Source organism: Saimiri boliviensis, chromosome 11 (assembly GCF_048565385.1).
Source record: "Saimiri boliviensis isolate mSaiBol1 chromosome 11, mSaiBol1.pri, whole genome shotgun sequence".
NCBI lineage: Eukaryota > Metazoa > Chordata > Mammalia > Primates > Cebidae > Saimiri > Saimiri boliviensis.
In genome coordinates this window covers 10,136,140-10,154,140 of record NC_133459.1, presented here as the reverse complement: position 1 = coordinate 10,154,140, position 18,001 = coordinate 10,136,140, and the positions used below count along the sequence as shown (strand labels likewise).

At 44.7% G+C, this 18,001-nt stretch overlaps 2 protein-coding genes across 3 annotated transcripts in view; one reads left to right on the top strand and one right to left on the bottom strand.

The window, feature by feature from the left end:
• Window positions 1-18,001, top strand: part of MTOR (mechanistic target of rapamycin kinase) — a 155,978-nt gene that overhangs the window by 67,324 nt on the left and 70,653 nt on the right. The gene's annotated exons all lie outside the window — the stretch shown is intronic.
• ANGPTL7 (angiopoietin like 7) lies at window positions 1,818-9,886 on the bottom strand. Its single transcript, XM_003936031.3, has 5 exons — window positions 9,107-9,886; window positions 6,681-6,781; window positions 4,025-4,219; window positions 3,145-3,343; window positions 1,818-2,950 (listed from the first exon to the last, which is right to left on the bottom strand). Exons 1-5 carry the CDS (start codon window positions 9,474-9,476, stop codon window positions 2,781-2,783), a joined length of 1,035 nt encoding a protein of 344 aa, XP_003936080.1. The 5' UTR covers window positions 9,477-9,886; the 3' UTR covers window positions 1,818-2,780.

The following is an 18,001-nucleotide window of genomic DNA, read 5'->3' as shown; positions in this document are numbered from 1 at the left end:
AGGTTGGTAGATTACTTGATGTCAGGAGTTTGAGACCAGCCCAGCCAGTGTGGTGAAACCCCATCTCTACTAAAAATATAAAAATTAGCTGGGTGTGGTGGTGTGCGTCTGTAATCCCAGCTACTTGTGAGGCTGAGGCAGCTTGAACCCAGGAGGCAGAGGTTGCATTGAGCCAAGATTATGCCACTATACTAGCCTGGGTGACAGCTAGATTCTGTCTCAGTGAATAAGTGAATGAATGAATGCGTGCTTGCATGGTGTTTCTGAGGAAAGCCAGTGTGCTTAGCTCTTCAGGTGTCCTCAGCTAAGTCAACTTAGCTTGCATTTCTGCCTCCCTTCTGCTGGTCTCCTGTATCTTCCCATCACCTTTTTTTTTTTTGCTTCCACTTGCAGTTTTTACTTCTGATTTTGTAAAGCTGCTTTTCCTAAGCCCGGTTGTGGTGGTTTACTGTCATCTTTACCGAAGAAAGTTTTAAGAAACAACCGTAGACAAAGCTGCTGCTAAGGAAGTTGCTCACAGCACTACCTCTGGTTCTGTGGGTGAGCCTCCTGGAAAATCTTTTCAGGGGTCTTTTCCCACTGTTGGTTGTATGTCCCTGAGCCACTACTTTGATCCAGTCTTGGAGACATTGCTTTGCAGTAAGAGATTGAATTCCCTTCCTTACAGTGGCTGCTGGAGAGCTCGAAGCTAAATTCCTGGTCCACCTCCAACGAATGACAGACATCTTACCTGTTTCAGTACCAACCTCCCCCAACCCCACAGGTTTTGTTTTCTTTTTCCTACTCTTATTTTCCCTTCACTAATTTGTCTGCTTTTTTTGAGCTTATTTTAATGTATACATTTGGGTCAACCGTCCTAAATTCTTTTTGAAGCAATCAAGGTAGCCCTACACAAAAACATCTTTGTGCAACTGCTCTTTTTTTGAGACAGAATGTCGCTCTGTCGACAGGCTAGAATGCTAGAGTGCAGTGGCGTGATCTCAGCTCACTGCAACCTCTGCCTCTTGGGTTTGAGCAGTTCTCCTGCCTCAGCCTCCCAAGTAGCTGGGACTGTAGGTGCATGCCGCCACGCCCAACTCATTTTTGTGTATTTTTAGTAGAAACAAGGTTTCACCATGTTGGCCAAGATGGTCTTGATCTCTTGACCTTGTGATTTGGCTGCCTCGGCCTCTCAAAGTGCTGGAATTACAGGCATGAGCCACCACACCTGCCTGGCCTTGTGCAGCTATTTCTTATTTTTTGTTTTTGCTTTAAAAACCTGTGTTCTGTTGAGACTTATTCTCTTGCTACTAGTTCAGTCTGTCTTGGCACCTATTGACTTTTTTACCTGTCTGGCTCCAGGACAAACTAAATCCCAGATGTAATCCCCAAACCAGGGCTATCACTGAGTTAGTATAAACTACTGCCATCTCATTAAAGCTCACATATCAGTAAATATAATTGCTTCCATGGAGACAGAGGATTGAGTGATTATTTGATTATTAGGGAACACACACACACCGCTTTTACTTGGTTAGACCCAAGCATTAGGGTAAGGTCTGCTGACCTGCTTTTTGCTTCTCTATCCTGAGTAGAATAGAGGTCTCATAAGGCTGCATGCCTTCACTGCCCAGTCCCTGACATGTAACCCCTTTTAGGAAAAATCTTCCTGGTTGCTGCTGCCCTTTTGTCCCTCACCTGTTCCCTTTTGGCTTCTGCTCCCAACTTGGTTGCCCTGAATACCAAAACAAACTCCAGGTCTCTGTCACTGCTCTGATTTAACTTTAACTTTTTATCCTCCTCTAAGTGGTAATGGTAAGAATTTTAAAAGAAAATACTCAGGTTTTGAAAGTGTTTATTCTAGAAGGAAAAGAAACTTTGAATATTTAATACAAACACAATATTTTATTTTTACAAAGCAACATGCTTATATACAGCATTCATTATTAACTATAACACCATCTACCTGCATTTTTCAGCCATTTTTTATAGACAAAATTTTAAAAGGAAGCTCCTTGAGCTTGTTTCTTACAAAGTAAATAAAAATAGGTATACCTGTATTCACTAGGAATATTCTAAGGCAGTTGTGTGCAGGCATCCATGAGGGACTCTGTCCACCTCCTCCCGGTGCTTCGTGCTTTTCAGTTCTGTACCTGATCAAGGCGAGCAGGGGCTGTGCTCAGAGTCCAGTCATCAGGCCCAGTGCCCTGGAGTTTCCTCCCTGCAAGTCCACTCTGCGTCAGTTCACCTCCAGCTGAACAATTTTTGTGTTTTAAAAATAATGTGTAGAGTCAAGGTAATTTCGCCAGATTTAAAAATGGAAATACTCACCTTCCACCTCCCTCCTCCACTCCTTTCTCTAACATTCAAAGGCCTCTCCTTTGAGAATCAAAATAAAATATAGTTCTTTTTAGCAAAGAAATTTGTATTTTGCCCTCACATACTCTTAAGCCTTAGAGAAAATGGATAAAGCGATCTCAAAATTTTCTTTCACAGACAAATCATCTGGAAAAGACAAGCTAGTGCTATGTCAGGGATCTTGGGCAGAGTGGCCCCACGCAGTCCAGCCACTTGAGAAGGATGTGGCAGGACCCAGTGGGTTTAAATAGCTCATCCTGTTTCCTGTAACATCCTTGGTACATATGATTTTATTGTGCTTCTTGGAGACTTACTCTTTCACTGGAGATTATAGGCTATTTCTCAACCCTACCCTTACTAACACTCTCTTGCTGTCCTTCTGTGCCCTCATCCAGTCTCCAAGTGTCTCAGTTTCTGCATCCGTGCTCCACGGCAGTCTCCTTTTAAGGCTTAAAGTCTTCCGGGCGGATTTTCATCTCCACCCGTTTGAGGGAGTAGGTAGATCCGTGCCAGCCGTACCAGGTGATGCCGTCCAGGTGCTTGTTGTGCTCACCTAGGCGGTAGTACACTCCATTGAGGTTGGAGTCTGTGCAGCAGTTGTACCAGTAGCCACCTGGCATGAGAAACAGACCCAGTGCTAGTAAGCAGACTGTGATAGAGACCAGACATCAGGTAAGGAGTTAGAGCCAGTATTAGAAAGAATCAAAGCTGGAACATCAACTGTACAGTTATAATTCATTCTTTCTCCCCAAGTGGGATTACGGACTTGTACCTGAACTTCTCCTTTTCCATCCCCTCAAATCTCACCTTTGCGGAGCTGGGCACACTTGTCCAAGCAGTTGTCATTGTCCTTGTCCTTGGTGCTGAAGGCTGTGTTGTTATGATACTGGAGGGCGTCATTCCCCACATTGCCAGTGAAGTTCCCCAGGAAGAGGCGATAGCTGTTGAGTTCATTTCCCAGAACAAAGTGGCTGTACTCAGCATAGCGCAGGTTGCCCTCCCAGTCCTGTCAGGAGGAGCAGAGCCTTAGAGAAAGTGCAGCAGGCTCCATTTCATGCTGTCTCTATACCCCTCTCTCCTGACAGCCCTGCAGCCAAACATCTTTTTTATAGGCATGAATCTAATAAAACTTTATTACTTGTTTACCTCTAGTTTACTGCGTTAACCTGGGAATCAGAAAACAAGGCTCGAACTTCTTTCCTGATTCACCATATGGCCTCGATTAGTCTCTTTGTATTTCTTACTTTCCTGTCTATAAGGTGTAGCTATATTTTTGCTGAATCCCACAGAGAGATGCTGTAAGAGAAATGCGAGGATATAGTGAGTGTTTTAAGACTTCAGCAAGGGTCCCCAGCCGGTATTAGTAAGGTTTGCACCTAAAGGACCTCATGACCAGGCCAGAGCAAAGACTAGTGTTCGGCACAGATGGCTGTTGGATTTGCTCTGCTCTGGCCTGGGTCTGGTTCTGACCCCTGTGCCACCTGCAGCCCCACTTTTGGCAGGGTGGGCGGGGGGCAGCGAGGAAAAATACCTGTTTTACCTCTACTGTATTACAACTTGCAGGAAAACCGTCACAATGAATATACAGATCTGTTGTGAATCAGAATAGGAATGGCACTCCCAGAGTTGTACGCAGTCATGTGTGGTGGCACTGGTCCAGTAGTGGGGCCCCTGGCCTTGGGCTTACCTCCAACTCTACACGCAGCCGGGTTGGCTGTCTGGAGAGCCGGTGGATGTGTTCGTTCCCCAGCCAGAAGTCCCCACGGATGCTGCCAAAGCCCTGTTTGTACTGCTTCCAGTCCCGGTAAAAGGAGACAAGGCCACTTTTTCGTCTCTGGATGATGGTCCAGCCTCCGCCTGAAGTCTCCATGTCACAGAACACCTGGAGCAGAGGGGATGTTCTGTGAGGGACTTGCAGGGGCAGGATGCAGAAGCAAGAGGGCAGTCTTCCTAGCCTGTTCCTGTCCCTGTAGAGCCAGTGGATGCATGCACTCCTGCAGTCACACTGGCTCACTTGGGCAGTGATGCTGCCCCATTGCTGGTGAGCTGGGGCAGGTGGTGCACTGCTAAGGATGAACGATCCAGATTGGGCCCGGGGATGAGTGCACATGAAGCTTGAAGGGAAAAGTCCAGATGCTTTTTTTTTTTTTTTTTGAGTAGTTTCACTCTTGTTGCCCAGGCTGGTCGACTCACTGCAACCTCCATCTTCTGGATTCAAGCAATTCCCCTGCCTCAGCCTCCCAAGTATCTGGGACCAGAAGTGCCTGCCACCATACCCAGCTAATTTTGTATTTTTGGTAGAGACAGGGTTTCACCATGTTGGCCAGGCTGGTCTCGAACTCCTGACCTCAGGTGACTGATCTGCCTGCCTTGGCCTCCCAAAGTGCTGGAATTAGAGGCGTGAGCCACTGCGCCCGGCCAAAAATCCAGATATTTTTATGCTGCCTTCATGTTTTCTTTCCTCCTCCCCCAAGGAATAGCTGTTCTAGGACATGGCAAGGGATTTAAACTAAGTTATGTGGTGGTTATAAGAATGATCTATGTTGGCCAAGCGCAGCGGCTAATGCCTGTAATCCCAGCACTTTGGGAGGCCAAGTTGGGTGGATCACAAGGTCAAGAGATCGAGACCATCCTGGCCAACGTAGTGAAACCCCGTCTCCACTAAAATACAAAAAATTCTCAGGGCATGGTGGTGCGTGACTATAGTCTCAGCTACTTGGAAGGCTGAGGCAGGAGAATTGTTTGAACATGGGAGGCAGGGGTTGCAGTGAGCCGAGATTGCACAACTGCACTCCAGCCTGGTGCCTGGTGACAGAGTGAGACTCTGTCTCAAAAAAAAAAAAAAAAAAAAAAAAAAAGGCCGGGCGCGGTGGCTCAAGCCTGTAATCCCAGCACTTTGGGAGGCCGAGGCGGGTGGATCACGAGGTCAAGAGATCGAGACCATCCTGGTCAACATGGTGAAACCCCGTCTCTACTAAAAATACAAAAAATTAGCTGGGCATGGTGGCACGTGCCTGTAATCCCAACTACTCAGGAGGCTGAGGCAGGAGAATGGCCTGAACCCAGGAGGCGGAGGTTGCGGTGAGCCGAGATCGCGCCATTGCACTCCAGCCTGGGTAACAAGAGCCAAACTCCGTCTCAAAAAAAAAAAAAAAAAAGAAGAGTAATCTATGTTAGAAGTCTTGGTGCTTGGCTGATAACAATTTGAAGGGCCAAACAGATACCTGGGTTTGGAGTGCAGGGCATAACCTGAGTGTTTGCGTAGCTCTTTGGTGTTTGGTGTGTTTGCTTGTGTTTTGAGTTTTCCTTTTTATTTTTATTTTTATTTTTATTTTTTTTGAGACGGAGTTTTGCTCTTGTTACCCAGGCTGGAGTGCAATGGCACGATCTCGGCTCACCGCAACCTCCGCCTCCTGGGTTCAAGCAATTCTCCTGCCTCAGCCTCCTGAGTAGCTTGGGATTACAGGCACGTGCCACCATGCCCAGCTAATGTTTTGTATTTTTAGTAGAGACGGGGTTTCACCATGTTGACCAGGATGGTCTCGATCTCTCGACCTCATGATCCACCCGCCTCGGCCTCCCAAAGTGCTGGGATTACAGGCTTGAGCCACCGCGCCCGGCCTCCTTTTTATTTTTAAATTGAGACAGTCTCATTCTGTCTCTCAGGTTGGAGTGCAGTGCCATGATCTCAGCTCACTGCAACCTCTGTCTCCTGTGTTCAAGTGATTCTCCTGCCTCAGCCTCCTGAGTAGCTGGGATTACAGATGCCTGCCACCACGCCTGGCTATTTTTTTTTTTATTTTTAGTAGAGATGGGGTTTCACCATGTTGATCAGGCTGGTCTTAAACTCCTGACCTGAAGTGATCTGCCCATCTCAGCCTCCCACAGTGCTGGGATTATAGATATGAGCCAGAACTCCCGGGCTGAGTTTTCCTTTTCTTTTTTTTTTTTTTTTTTTGAGATGGAGTTTCGCTCTTGTTACCCAGGCTGGAGTGCAATGGCGTGATCTCGGCTCACCGCAACCTCCGCCTCCTGGGTTCAGGCAATTCTCCTGCCTCAGCCTCCTGAGTAGCTGGGATTACAGGCACACGCCACCATGCCCAGCTAATTTTTTTGTATTTTTAGTAGAGACGGGGTTTCACCATGTTGATCAGGATGGTCTCGATCTCTTGACCTCATGATCCACCTGCCTCGGCCTTCCAAAGTGCTGGGATTACAGGCTTGAGCCCCCGAGCCCGGCCGAGTTTTCCTTTCTTTAAACTGTGAATGGCCTTGTTGTCACAATCCCTTCGAGGGGTGAAGGACAGGTGTTAGGGCATGGGCAGTGACTGTAATGACCTCACCTCCAGTTCAGGGCTGCCCAAGAAGTCATCAGGAGGAAGCTTATACACTCCAGAGATGCGGTAGTTCTTCTGGTAGAGGGAAGAGCAATCGTAGATAGCGTCTACAAGACAGCAAACCACAGGGTGAGCATTTAGACCCAGGGGCTCCATCTGAGTTGAATGTTTAGAAACTGAGCCTTTGTTTCTACCCTGGGATTCCCATACCCGGCAGTGTCTGCATTTGGGAGAGGTGGATATCGGGAGATCCAGAGGAGGGTATATTTTGGCTTCACTAGTGTTGGAGCAGAGCGGTCGGGAAGCCCTTCGTCACCTGGATAGCATTAGTGGGACATTCCAACAGGTAGTTTCAGGTTAACTCTAAAATAAATTATTCTGCTGTAGCTAGGCCATGAATTCTAGAAATGCTACAGTGTGTGAGGGCCACGTAACAGCTATTCCTGTCAGATAGATTCAGACTTCTTAGACAGCGGTCTCTGTAACAAATCAGTCATGAATATTTCGTAGAGTCTGGTTTTGTTGATGTTTCTTGGTTGGTTGGTTTTGTTGTTGTTCAGAGGTGGTGGCTACTGCCATCTGAGACCCTAATTAAGGGAGATAGATTTTATGATCATGTATTTTCCCCCTCCATCTATAAATGCTAGAACCTCAAATGAAAACACTCAGAAGAACCTTTGAGGTCTTCTCACCAGAAGTTATGTTAAGACAAGGAAATGGGAACATCAGACTGGCCAATTTTTTATTCTAGGGCCATCTAGCTGCTATTTTATGCAGGATTTAGGCTCTGTATTCTTAATATCAAAGAGCACCGTGGAAGAGACAGCCTTTTCTGATAGGATTCAGAGAGCGCGGCCCTTACTATCCAAGAGAAGCTTCTTGCCCTCTGTCTCAGAGTGCTTTTCTTGGTGACCACTGCACTGGGATCTTAGACAAGAGCACAAAATAGCAGATGGGAACAATGCCACCATGGGAGTTGTCTGAGACACCTAGGTTCTCTTGCCGAGCACCTTGGGAAAGGGCGGCAGAGTACATGTGCCTTCCCCATCACTGTTCATTTCCTCTTAGTGGTGAAAGCATCAACTAATTGCTTTTTCTCAGGGACTACCTACTTATAGAATATAAGGGTAACAGAGCACGTGGTCATAGAGAAGAAAAATAAGGAATGATGTCCTGGGCAAGAAGAGCAAGAGGCCTGACAGGAGAGCTGTGCTTGACCCCAAGAACCTCCTTGCAGGGTGGTGAGAAAGCCTCCTGTTTGGATGAGCAGGAAGTGGCACAGTCAGATTCTTCTGTCTGGCCTGGTCTTCCACATGTCTGATTTAATCTCAGACCAAATCAGGACTCACTTGTCTGGAAAATGGCCTAAGAATACCTTTCTAATTCCAAACTGAGGGCCAGGAAGTTCATGCTTAGAAAGTAATTCGTACATGTTAGTTCAGGTAACAGAATTTTCAAGCTCAGTTTCATGTTAAAACTTTTTCTTAATTTGAGCTGAAGGTAACCATTGATTTAGTTGGCAGAAGCTGATCGTGTCTTTGTTCTTCATGTGGTTTATAATGGGACCACTGGTTTTTATATCAGCAAGAAATGACATGTCTATAGGATATGCCCCTCACACTAATACTTTCCTGTTAATTTCAGAAAACCAAATATTTATCTCTAAACCATAAATTCATGTTGGCCCACCTGAGCTGAGCTAACCAGAAATAAAAGTTATTTTGCAAAAGAAGGATTAAATTTATCTTATTTTTGGCCTATTCAAAGTCTGTATTTCAGCATTACATTTAAAAAATTTCCTGTATTATTTAGGAGAATTTCATTTAAGACCATGGGAAAAAATTGTTGTATCACAATTGAGGAACCTTAAGGAACCGCATCCTTCCTGAACACAAAGGGACACTTCACATGGCTGTGTGTCTCTACACTGACCTCTGAGCCAATGAGAAGAGTTATGTTTACAGAGAGAGGACACAAAATTCCATTCATGCCCAGTCTCAGTAAATCTTAGGAATACCAGAGAACTGTTCTGGCAAAACTTTGCTTCCAGAGGAACAACTGTTACAGTTTGGTGCTTCCTTGGAATTTCTTGAGATATAGCCTGTCAGCTCTTGGTGAGGAAGTAGCAGAGCTCCTACAACCAGGAAGACGAACCCTGCTTCTAAGAATTGCTGGGTGACTTCGGGCAAAGCGTGTAATATCTCAGCACTCCAAGATGGCAGTTTATACCTTCTTAATTTGCTGAAACATTGTGTGGGTAAAAGAGACGTGTGAAGGTGTTAGGTAAACTTACATAGCATTAGAAGTCAAAGGAAATACTGCATAAGCTTTTACTAAAGGGAAAGAGGCCCCCAAAAGAGGCCACAGTAGTGGTTCTGATGACCAGTTTCTGTAGAAGCAGTGCTGTAGATGGGGAGGACTGGTCTCCTTACCTGCGGAGGTCTGAGTGACCGTCTGCGCCGCCTGCAGCTGCATGATGTCGATCTGGTTGTTCATCTCAGAGTACTTGCTCTCGGCATCAGTGAGCCGTGACTCCATGCGCTTGCTGTTGCTCTCCAGCTCCATCACCTGCATTACCACGCTGACCCAGTCCCTCTCCTGCTTCTGGTTCAGTTCACTCACCAAGCTGCTGAGGTTGGCGACTTGGGCCTTGAGCTCCTTCACCTCCTCACAGCAGGCGGCCGCTTTGAGCTGTGCTGGTGTCTTGCGCTTAGGGGGCTTCTGCAGCCACGCTGGGTGGCTGACAAAGGCCACAGTGAAAATGCAGAGCCAGGTCACAGCTGAGAGAGGCTTTTTCAGCATCTTTTGTGGGTTTGGAGGAGGAAGGCTCTTCCTTCAGGGGAGTCTGGAGATGCCCAACTGAGGTCTGCAAAGCTGCAGCAGGCTGACCCTTACGCTTTCACTATGATGGCCTCGCCACTTTGTTGTTTTCTCTCTTTCCTTGCTCTTTGCTAGCCTTTCTCAAAGCTTGAGTCTCTGACAGGGGAGTTGAATAGATAGCCTATAGCTTTCCTTCCCAAGCCCGAATGCTCCACAAGTCAGCATCTTAAATATTGTTTGCTGCCTGCACCTCCACCCCCACCATGGCCGCACCGGACTTTAGCCCCTCCCAGCTCATCTGGGAGGGTCAGGTGCCTGTTGGGTGAAGTCAGCGTCAACTTAGGCCAGAGGAGGGGAGGAGGGAAACGGGGCGAGTCTTTCTTTCCTTGCCTGTACAGTCTCTGTGTTGAGACAAGAGGACTGTGAATTTGTGTGTTTCCAGTTTCGCCTATTAGATTACGCCCCTGCCAACCACTGGCTCAACTCTATCAGCAAGCAGGGCAGGGTCAGAGGAATTTCCAGATTCCATTCAAAAGGTTATATAACCATGGGGTGAGGGTAAGGTAGACGAAAGAGACGCTACTCTCCCAGGGAGGCCTGTTAATGTAATCCATGCTGTTTATATGAGGATCTGGTATATTCTGACATCTTGCTGAATATGCTTTTAACTAGGCTGGTTATTCCCGTCTCTGATCATCATTCAGTATATTATAAAATCCTTACTCAACCTGGATCTAACAGTGTCTCACATTTGAAATTTTCCATCTTAGAAAAGTTCTAGAAATAAAAGAACAGAGTAAATCTCTTAGGAAGCCAAAAAAAGACTTTGTAGTTTTTAGCCACAGGGTTTGCACAGTTTTCTTTTACATGCTTTGTTCAACAAAGAGAGGGCCAGTATTAGCATCTTACACTTGACATTTTGCAAGGAGGTGTCAGAAGATTTCAGCAGAGATGAAGACTCAGCAGTGCCAAGCGTAGTTCTGGGATTGGTCACCCACGCTTCTGTCAGTGTTTAGACAGAACAAGCCCATCCTTGGCCCATGGTTCAAAACTTGGGAAATATATTAAAATATAGAGAAAAGAATCCCTATCACCTAATAAATCCATACCTAGAGTCTCATTTCCCTCTTTCTTTGCTGCTATGGTTTGCAATTTGAAATGTTTCCTCCTCTATTTGTTTATGACTTTGTATCTAAAAAATGTGAATATTATAATTTTTCATGTACTATATATGAAGGACACTCCTCTTTTGAAAACAAATGTGAAAACCATAGAATTTCAGCAAACATCCTTAAGATAAGCTTTTTACTGAGGATCTATACAAAGGTTCCTCTGTCCTGAAAACAGTAACTCTGTCTTTGGAACATGATGATTGCCATTTCCATGTTATGGAGCCACTGAAGCAGTTACTTGTACTGTTGTAGTCAGCGTGGGTCCTTCCTACGTAAGCCTGATGCCTGACAGCTCTCCTCCCATGCCGTAATCCCCCAGAGCTCTTTTCCAGTCAGGGCTTCTAGCTCCTCAGAAAGTAATTTCTGTTCAAGCAGCTGGAGTTACTGAACAATTTTTTTTTCTCGGAATCAAAAAGCGGTAGAGGATCAGGTGGATCAGAGTTTGTTTTCTCACATCCCCAGTCTCCTTTGCCTGCTAAAGGGTGAGGATGTTACTGATACCCTTATAGCAAATTGGCATTCTGATCAAAAGATTCTGTTTAGAATTGGCACTGTCTGCCAGTCTCTTCTCTCTTTTTGCAAATGTCTAGCCCAGCAGGGCATTGCAGCCTTAGCTCCATGGAGTTCATTTCACTAAGGAGAATCTGGCCCCAGTTGTTAGCATTCTACAAGGTCTGCTAAACATAGGGATCTTCAAGGATTCTCCTGGCCACCAAATGACACTGACCTTAGACCATATGCCACAGAAGTGCTGTGCACTGTGCAGTCGTGTATAGCAGGGGTCCCTAATCCCCAGGCTGCAGACCTGTACTTATCCATGGTCCGTTAGGAACAGGGCCACACAGCAGGAGGTGAGCGGCAGGTGAGCGAGCATTACCGCCTGAGCTCCTCCACCTCCTGTCAGATCAGTGGCAGCATTAGATTCTCACAGGAGTGTGAACCCTGTTGTGAACTGCACATGCAAGGGATCTAGGTTGCGTATTCCTCATCAGAATCTTAATGCCTGAAGATGTGAGGTGGAACAGTTTGATCCCGAAACCATCCCCCATCTCCCCACCGCCCCCTCCCCCAAGTCCATAGAAAAATTATCTTCCACGAAACAAGTTTCTGGTGCCAAAAAGATTGGGGACCACTGATGTATAGCATCCCATGTGACCCTGCTGCCTTGGAACTCCCATGTAACAGTACAGCAAAGAAAGCATAAAAGAACAGTGGAACTTTGTAGAGTGCCAGCCAGCTTTTGTTTATTCTTCCCAGTCTGCTTCTCTCACCCAAAAAGGAAAATGTTATGAATTGATTCTTACATTTGGGCAGAAAATGAATTAATCGTTCATGTTTGCACCCCATGGAGCAGTCCCTTTTAGGAAAGGTTGGAGGCAGTTCATAAGTTTAGTTCGGAAGCATCTAGCCTTTAGCATGAGTGCCTGGTCTTTGACATTTATTTTCTGGAAATTTATTTCATAACTTGACGGAAGACAGAAGCTGTTAAATTGCATAAGCTATCCAAATGTCAATACTCACCCACCCCCAGTTTTGAGGAAAAATAGCTAATTAAAGATATTTCTCATGCCAGAAGACTTATCTGTTTTCTAAAATATTCGCAACCCTTTGTGATGTCCTAGATTCGAATTTCTAAAAGAAGAAAAATAAGTCCTTGTTTTGAGCACAGCTAAGTCAGTAGAGAAAACCATGAAGGATATGGAGGACTAAAATGGTGTTGCCTTCTCTGAAGGAGGCTTTTAAGCCCTTCTTCTCCCTTTCAATGAGCAGAGTGACCATAAAAATGGGAATTAACTGAGAAAATCTGGAAAACCTGGGCTGGATACTGTTTAGATTTTCCTTTTCTCCATTTTGCTGGTGGTGAAAGAGGGCTAGCTTGGTGCTTCTGGGAAGGATGTTTATGAAAATTAAGCTTATGTTCTTAATGAAAAAAGCGTACTCAGCCTGGAAGTTCTCAAAGACTTCACAGTACTTGGGCTGCACTGTCTTGGGTGGCACCAAGGTAATCCAAGTGTCACAGAGCAGGGGAGCACCTAGGACTTGTCTCTCCTTCTACCCAGAGAGGAGCATCAGATCTCATTTGCTTGAAAGTGCCCAATGGGAGAGACTGTTCCCCCCTCTCAGCTTGTGGGATGAATACATCTCAAAAGAAGCTGCCTTGCTGTTAGTTTTAATTGTGCACTTCATAGGAATATTTCACTTCTTCTGAAGTCTTTGAATGAACCCCAGCCTGCCATACCCTATACAGCCACTGAATAGCTATCTGCCTTTTTATCACTCCATCCCATTCCTATTTCAACTGAAAGCCCAAATCCATCACAGAAGGTATTTCCATCTTTTTTCTAAGCTTTCTAATTTGCCACTTTCACCAAAGAATGTGTCCAGAACCTATTAGAAGTCATTTCTCTCAGGTCTTCTCTTTGAGTCCTGTTTTGTTTTGTTTTGAGACAGAGTTTCACTCTGTTCAGGCTGGAGTGCAGTGGGGCAGCCGTGGCTTACTTCAGCCTCAACCGTCTAGTCTCAAGTGATCCTTCTACCTCAGCCTCCCAAGTAGCTGGGACTGCAGGTATGCACCACCACACCCAGCTATCTTTTTTTTTTTTTTTTTTTTTTTTTTTGTAGTGATAGGGTCTCACTATGTTGCCAGAGCTGGTCTCAAACTCCTGCGCTCAAATGATCCTCCAGTCCCTGCCTCCCAAAGTGCTAGGATTATAGGCATGGGCCACCATACCTGGCCAGAGTCCATTTTAAATTATGGAATATGGCAGGAAAAAAAAGAAAAAAAAAAAAAAAAAGCCCTTGTCTGAGTTCTCTCCAGACTTTATAGCTCTGTTAGCCACCATTCAAGTTGCAGCATCGCAATAATGTTGGTCCAGTGTTTGACTGTCTAGTTAGACAGCTGAACTCTTCGACAGTGTGACATGCTAGGATGGGAGACACAGGACGAGGAGGGCCTCCCAAGGGAAGTGATACCTAGGGGTTTTTTTTGTTTGTTTGTTTTTTGTGGGTTTGTTTTTTTGTTTGTTTGTTTGTTTGTTTTTGTGAGAGTCTTTCTCTGTTGCCTAGGCTGGAGTGCAGTAGTGCGATCTTGGCACACTGCAACCTCTGCCTCCCAGGTTCAAATGATTCTTCTGCCTCAGTCTCCCAAGTAGCTGGGACTACAGGCATGTACCACCATGCCCTGCTAATTTTTGTATTTTTAGTAGAGACAAGATTTCACCATACTGGCCAGGCTGGTCTCGAACTCTTGACCTCATGCTCCGCCCACCTCAGCCTCCCAGAGTGCTGGGATTATAGGCGTAAGTCACTGCACCCAGCCTATGATACCTAGGTTTTAACTAAAAAGGAGGAAATAGCCAGGAGTGGGATAGGATGTTGTGAGCAAAGGTACAGCCACGAGAAAGACCTGGACTAGTGGGAGAATGTCAGTAGTCAAGCGTGGCCTAAGAGTCAAGGGGAAGCAGAGCGGCAGCAGAAGCTAAAGCTGGAAGGGTGGAGGGGAGCTGTGCCTGCGGAGCCCAGGTGAGGAGCGGGAGTGATCCTCTGCAGACATGGAAAGGAATCCTAAGGGTTTTCCCCTCTTGTTCCATTGTTTTCCTGAGTTCCACCAAGAAAGTCACCTTTTGTAATTGCCAAACAAAATTTTTTTAGAGACGGTATCTCATTCTGTTACCCAGCCTGGAGTGAGTGCACTGGTGCAATCATATAGCTCACTGAAGCCTGGAACTCGTGAGCTTAAGCAATCCTCCTGCCTGAGCCTCCAAAGTAGCTGGGATTACAGGACCACACCAACATATCTGGCTGTTTTAAACATTTTTTTTATAGAGACAATCTCACTATGTTGAGGCTGGTGCAGAACTGCTGGCCTCAAGATATCCTCCCACCTCAGCCTCCCACAGTGCTAGGATCACAGGCATGAGCCACTAAGCATAGCACAAACAAGATTTTTCACTGCAAATGAATGATTTGGAACATGAGAATTTCTTAAAATTGTAATGCATTCATATTCAATACCCTGACAGGGTCAATTGGCATTAGGATTAAGGAGCTAGTACATGCAGCACTTGAGTTCTTAGGCCTAGAAGCAGACTGGATTCTAATCCCTCCCCAGCACTTGATTGCCGTGTGGCCATGGGCAGATTAATTCTCTGAGTTTGCCAATCTGTGAAATGGAGATAAAAATAAAAACTGTCTCGTACCACAGGGTTTTCATGAGACTTGAATTAAATAAAGCAAAGGGTTAAGAATAACTAGGTATTTTTGGATAAGGAAAATAAATTTGGAGGTGTTACACTACTGCATGTCAAGATCCATAAAGCCACAGTAAGTTAGGCAGTACAGTATGGACATAGGATGAACAAATGGAACAGAGTTAAATGTTTAAAAACAGACCCACATATATAGAGATACTTGATTTTATCTATGTATATATGTATTTATTTTCTCTCAAGCCATATGATATAAATACTTAATTTATGACAAGCTAGAACAGTGAGGAAAGGACTGCTGAGTCAGCTCAATAGCCTTATGGCAAAAGAAAAGATTTTTTATTTATTTTTTTCCCTCAGTGATCCCTTTTCAGAAAGAAAAGATTGTTGATCCTTACCTCACACCAGACACAAAAGCTCAAGTCCAGGAGATTTAAACTCGTCAAGTGTGAACAGTAAAACAATAAAACTTCTAGAAGATAAAATAGGAGATCAGGCGATTAGCTTATTGTAATAAGCAAAGATTTCTTAAGAGACAAAAAAACACCAATCATAGAGGAAAATATTAAGAAATGCAATAAAAGTAGTCATTCTGTTCATTGGAAGATGCAAGAGAATGAAAAGGCAAGAAATATTTCTAATACTTCAATATTATAAATGTGTTATACCCAGAGTGTATAAAGAACTCTTTATCAAACAATAAGGGGGGAAAAGGTAGCACAATTAAAAGATTGCTAAAAGAAGCCAGGTGCAGTGGCGTGCACCAATAGTCCCAGCTGCTCGGGAGGTTGAGGTGGAAGGATTGCTTGAGCCCAAGAGTTGGAAACCAGCCTAGGCAACATAGGGAGACCCTGTCTCAAAAAGAAAAAAAAAGATTAACAAAAGATGTGAACAGGCATTTAGTTCACAAACGAAGATATCCAAAAGGCTTATAAATACATGAAAACGCTACCCCATCTCGGTCATTTTGGAAATAAAAATATAAATCATAATAAAATGCTACTGCACACCAACCAGAAGGGCCGAAATGGAAAAGAATGAAAATAACAAATGTTGATAGAGATGTGGAGCAATTGGGGTTTTCATGTCCTATTGGTAGAAATGTAAATCGGTAAAGCCACTTTGGAAAACAATCTGTCAGTATCATAAGGCTGAACATATCCTTACATGTAACTCAACAATTCTCCTCTAGATATTTTCCAACAGAAGTGCGAGCAACATGCTTCAGAAGACATAGACAAGAGTGTCCGCATAATATCCCTCATAATAACCAAACACTGAAAACAACCCAAATGTTCATCTGCAGTAAGATAGCTAAATGGTGGTATAGTCACACAGTGAAGTACTGTTCAGCAATAGAAAGGAAAAGCTCCTGTGACATGCAGCAGCTTAGGTGCATCTCACAAAGATAATGTTGAGTTTTATATCATAACACTGAAAAATTGAGAAAACAAACCCATTTTATTAGAAGTCAGAATACTGTTTCCTCTGGGGACATGGAGAGGAGCAGTGATTGGGAGGGGGCTCAGTGCTTCTGAGCTGCTGGCAGTGAGTTGTGTTCTGTTTCTTGGTCTGGGTGGTAGTTATAAAGGTCTTTGCTGCCAGGCGCGGTGGCTCACACCTGTAATCCCAGCACTTTGGGAGGCTGAGGCAGGTGGATCACCTGAAGTTGGGAGTTTGAGACCAGCCTGACTAACATGGTGAAACCCCATCTCTACTGAAAATACAAGATTAGCCAGGCGTGGTGGTGCATGCCTGTAATAACAGCTACCCAGGAGGCTGAGGCAGGAGAATCGTTTGAAGCTGGGAGACGGAGGTTGTGGTGAGCCGAAATCACACCATTGCACTCCAGCCTGGGCAACAAGAGTGAAACTCTGTCTCAGAAAAGGTGTCTTCATGTTATGATAATTCATCAAACTGTACACTTAGGTGTTATATTCCCTTTTATGTATGTATACTTGAATTAGGATGTTTGTTTTAAAATACTAATGCACATAAAACACTTGAACTAGTATCGGACACACAGTCAATGTCTAGTAAATATCAAGTAGTATTGTACCTAGTAGGTATTGTATTATTTAGTACACAATTGTTGTCTCATCATAAAAGTCTTTCCTGACTACCCTAGTCTAACATAAATCCCGCATGTTCTTCTCTGAGCACTCTATTCTCTTCATGGTATTTGCCACAAGAGCACTCATTTCAGTTTGTACTTTGTTGTGTATCTACTTCTCTAACTTGTAAGCTCTGTGAAAACAAAGACCATGTTTGTCTTATTTTCCATAGTACCTTTAGCATCTAGCACTTGGTATGAAGTCCAAGACAAAGTACATACTAAATTAGAACTTGTCAAATGAAATAATGAATTCCAAACAGAAGGTTCTCTTCCCCCTAAGTATCTATTCTGGAGACTTAACAGTCTGTCTCCATGGATGTTTCCAGTATTTTACTGTGGGGAAGTCTTCATTGTAGGGCATCACATTCTGTCCTTCATGAGGTCAGTTTTCCTTCTTTCAGTCTTAGTCATAGACTCAAAGAGAGTGAAAACTGGGAGGGTTGAGATCTTTCGTTTCAACCCTCTTTTTCATTTTAATTTTATTTATTTATTTATTTTGAGACCAAGGCCCACTCTGTCACCCAGGCTGGAGTGCAGTGGTGGGATCTCAGCTCACTGCAACCTCCACCTCCTGGATTCAAATAGTTCTTCTGCCTCAGCCTCCTGAGTAGCTGGGATTACAGGTGCCCACCACCATGTCCAGCTTCAACCCCGTTTTTATGAGAGGGAGTTTCACTCTTGTTGCCCAGGCTGGAGTGCAATGGCATGATCTTGGCTCACCGCAGCCTCCACCTCCCGTCAACCCCCTTGTTTAAATCAGTAACTTCAGATAGCTTCCTAATTGTATAACATGTTGTATACATATTCCTGGACATCACCAGGCTATGTCTCATCACTCTTTTCTGCTTATGAAGATGATGAGCGAGAGAACCATAGAGCATCTGGGTCAGGTTTTATCCCTGTCCTGTTTATTCCGGAAGCCTGCGTAAATGACATATCTGATTACTTCAACCTGCACCGGCCACATGCAACAGCTAATGTTGACAAAATGAAGAAAGTAACATGTCCCCA

Excerpts from the sequence above, each read along its gene's own strand:
- ANGPTL7 (XM_003936031.3), bottom strand. The coding sequence starts at position 9,476 with ATGCTGAAAAAGCCTCTCTCAGCTGTGACCTGGCTCTGCATTTTCACT. Across the intron at positions 6,782-9,106 it reads GGTCACTCAGACCTCCGCAG|ACGCTATCTACGATTGCTCT; the intron begins GTAAGGAGACCA and ends GCTGTCTTGTAG. Across the intron at positions 2,951-3,144 it reads GTGTGCCCAGCTCCGCAAAG|GTGGCTACTGGTACAACTGC; the intron begins GTGAGATTTGAG and ends TTCTCATGCCAG.